Below are 4,005 nucleotides of genomic sequence, written 5' to 3' on the forward strand. Positions count from 1 at the left end.
CAGAAATCCACCTGCCTCTGCCTCCCAAGTGCTGGGATTAAAGGCATGTGCCACCACCGCCCGGCTCCCGGGTTATTTCTTAACAAAGTAAATCTAGGCTGGGTATTTGACACTATGGATATAGAACATCTTCAACATTTTAAAAGTTTATTGATACTCTGAACCCATCATCATCAATACCATGGGCACCTGCACACACATGGTGCACAAGCATACACTCAGGTACACACACCCATATACAAAAATAATAAGCCTTTAAAAAGAAAACTTTTAATCACAAGCCAAAATTCATATAACAACTAAAATTGCACTTATTTATTTATATGTGTGCATGAACGTGTTTATGGGTGTTTGTGCTAGGGCATTTGTGGAAGTCAGAGAACAGTTTTATGGGGTCAGTTCTCTTCTTCCACCTTTATGCGGATTTCAGAAATGGAACTAGATCACTTGCCAGGCAGTGATGGCGCACGCCTTTAATCCCAGCACTTGGAAAGCAGAGGCAGATGGATTTCTGAGTTTGAGGCCAGCCTGGTCTACAGAGTGAGTTCCAGGACAGCCAGGGCTACACAGAGAAATCCTGTCTCAAAAAAAAAAAAAAAAAAAAAAAAAAAAAAAAAAAAAAAAAAAAAAAAAAAAAAAAAAAAAAGAAAAAAAAAAAAAAAGAAAGAAAGAAAAAGAAAAAGAAAAGAAAAGAAAAAGGAAAGAAAGAAGAGAATCACCTTGGTGATCCCCACTTATCTATGTATCCATCAATCTGTCCATCCATCTAGCTTTTGTTTGTTTGTTTGTTTGTTTTTTTGTTTTTCAAGACAGGGTTTCTCTGTAGCCCTGGCTATCCTGGAACTCACTCTGTAGACCAGGTTGGCCTCAAACTCAGAAATCCACCTGCTTCTGCCACCCAAGTGCTGGGATCAAAGGCATGCGCCACCACTGTCCAGTGTTTATTTTTTTAATATTTTAATATTGTTTATTTAATGTATATGAGTACACTGTACCTGTCTTCAGACATGCCAGAAGAGGGCATCAGATCTCATTACAGATGGTTGTGAGCCACCATGTGATTGCTGGGAATTACACTCAGGACCTCTGGAAGAGCAGTCAGTGATCTTAACCGCTGAGCCATCTTTCCAGCCCCCATTTATCTATTTTAATCAAAACTTAAACCAGCAACTTTTAAAAGCAAACATTGCAGGGCTAGAGATAGCTCAATAGACTAAGGTCTGGTTCCCAGCACCCACATGGTGGCTCTCAACCATCCAAAGTCCTATTCCAGGGGATCTGATGTGTACTTCTAACCTCTGCCAGCACCTCACATGTATGGTGCTCAGGCAGACATGCAGGCAAAACACTCATAAGCATAAAAAGAAATAAAAGAAAAACCTAACATTTTAATGTTCTAAATGGCTGAGCCATCTTTTCAGCCCTACAAAACAATTTTTAAATTGAACATTTTAACACAGTACAATAAAAATATATACTATTTTTGGAACTATTTGAAAACTATAATGTTTCCATAAGATCCAAAAACTTTGTGTTAGAGACAGTATAGTTCCTGACCTGTAAGTATCTCCAATCTGAGCAGAAGTGTTTCAGCCATGTTTGTGGCATCACCAGGCACCATGGCTGCTGCATCACTGCAGTATCCTCCACCATCGGGCATTGTCAGAAACACCGTGGGTCCATTTCACATTTGATTTTGAATTAATTTCGTTACAACACATCCAGAAGCCTTTTTCTGTTCCCAGTTTCCCACTCTCCCATTTATTAACCTCACCCCATATAAGGTCACCCCTATAGTTTAAGAAGCCAGGAACTAGAGCATTGGGGAGGGGAGGCAGAGGGAAGCCCAGCTTTGGCACGCTGATTTATTAGTCTACATCTGCCCTCTTGCAGTGAATGTGGTGGAGGCCCTTCAGGAATTCTGGCAGATGAAGCAGTCTCGGGGCGCTGACTTGAAGAACGGGGCCCTGGTGGTGTACGAGATGGTCCCCTCCAACAGCCCTCCGTACGTCTGCTATGTCACTCTGCCTGGGGGGAGCTGTTTTGGGAGTTTCCAGGTAAGAGTCATGAGGCGGCAGTAAATGTGTAATAATAAGGACTTTTATGACTTTGGCCATCGGTCTCTGCCTGATGCCATGGATACGAGGACTAACTGTGGGTGAATCCTTCCAGCAAGCACCCGAGGCTCATGAGACTGCAGAGGAGCCTCCATCAGCATGCTTTGTTTTGGCCCACAACTCAAACCCATTTCAAATTTGAGCAGTTATGACTGCAGTCCCAGCGCCCGCCTTTGCTTTAACTGGCTTCCATGCTCACACTCCAACTTCTTGCCATTTCTTCTTTTTGAAACACATATGGGTGTCCTGCTAGCTTCCACATCTATGGAAGTACATTTGAGGAGTGCCCAGATACCCTGGAACTAAAGTTCCAAACTGCTTTGAACTGCCACATGGGTACTGGGATCCTAACCTGAGTCCTCTGTAAGAGCAGCCAGTGCTTCCACCCAATGAGCTATCTCTCCAGCTCTGGTATTATTATTATTATTGTTGTTGTTGTTGTTATTGTGGTGGTGGTGGTGATGATAATGATGTTTTTTTAAGACAGGATTTCTCTGTGTGACAACTCTGGCTGTCCTGGAACTTGCTGTATAGACCAGGCTGGCCTCAAACTCAAGTGATCTGCCTGCCTCTGCCTCCCAAGTGTTGGGATTCAAGGCATATGCCACCACTGGAGGCTCTGATTTTATTTTTAATTACATGTATATGTATGTATCTGTGTTGGGGGAATGTGTGAGTGAGTGCACGTGCCATTAAAGTCTGAAGATGATAGCAAGACCCTGGGGCTGGAGTTACAGATGGTTATGAACCTTGTGATGTGGGTTCTTTGTGTGTGAGAACTGAATTCAGGTCCTCTCAAAGAGCAAGAAGAGTCATTTCTCCATCCCCTCTTCCTTCTTTTCCTTTTTTAAAGACAGAATTTCATGTAGTCCAGCCTAGCTCAAAATATGTAGCTAAGGATGATCATGCTGAATTTTGATCCTCTTGCTCTATCTCCATGTACTGGGATTATCATACACAGAGCCACCATGCCCCATTTATGAAGTGCTTGGGGACTGCTCCCAGGGCCTCCAGCACACTAGGCAAACACTCGACAACTGAGCTAAAAGCCCTAGCTTCCTGGTTACACTCATTCTAAAGTTTTCCTAATGCTAAGGTTCTATGCAGATATGAAAGACAATTTTGAAAATTTTGTAGGATAGTGAGAAATTGTAGGGGCTAAAGAGATGGTTCAGCCATTAAGAGAGCTGGCTGCTCTTTCAGAGGACCAAGTTAAGATCCCAGCACTCATGTCAGGCAGCTGGCAACTACTGGTAACTTCATCTCCAGGGGATCTAACATTCTCTTTTGGCCTTTACTGGTACTCATAACCCATACACACAAATAAAACAACAGATTATAAAAATCTTTAAAAAAATTATATGGATTGGTATGAATATTATCAAGAGTTGTTTTTTTTTTTTTTTTTTTTTTTTTTTTTTTTCCATTTCAGAGGGGAAGGCAGCCTTCCAAAATGTCACCTTAAAGAGTCTGGATAGTAATTAAAAGAAGATAATAGACACCTTTGGTTAGTTTTCATGTGATTGTGTCACCATTAGATATGGCTGGAGCCCTTGCTGCGTCCACAGCACCTTGGGCTTCCTCATCATATGAGTTATAATGTATCATTACTGCTTGTCTTTGCAAGTGTTCCCAACTGTATCTGTTTTTTCCCCTCTGTATATGTGTATATATGTGTGTATACACATAGGATTGAACCCAGGGTCTTGCAAACTATCTTCCTTCTTGGTCAGTATTAAAACCCTGCCACCCATTCAGAGATTAGTACATAGATGCTAATTTATCTATGGCATGAATAAAAGCCACTGTAGCTCAGATTTTGCCTTAAACAGAGAGTCCTAAAGAAATCTCATTCTCTCATTCTCTCTCTCTCTCTCTCTCTCTCTCT

General features: G+C 41.8%; 1 protein-coding gene across 1 annotated transcript in view; it reads left to right on the forward strand.

Moving 5' to 3' along the window:
- Positions 1–4,005, forward strand: part of Lix1l (limb and CNS expressed 1 like) — a 24,298-nt gene that overhangs the window by 12,159 nt on the left and 8,134 nt on the right. The window contains exon 2 of the mRNA XM_031374897.1: positions 1,894–2,057. Within this exon, the coding sequence (XP_031230757.1) occupies positions 1,894–2,057 (164 nt within the window). The remainder of the gene's footprint in view (positions 1–1,893; positions 2,058–4,005) is intronic.

Source organism: Mastomys coucha, unplaced genomic scaffold (genome assembly GCF_008632895.1).
Source record: "Mastomys coucha isolate ucsf_1 unplaced genomic scaffold, UCSF_Mcou_1 pScaffold16, whole genome shotgun sequence".
NCBI classification, from domain to species: Eukaryota; Metazoa; Chordata; class Mammalia; order Rodentia; family Muridae; genus Mastomys; species Mastomys coucha.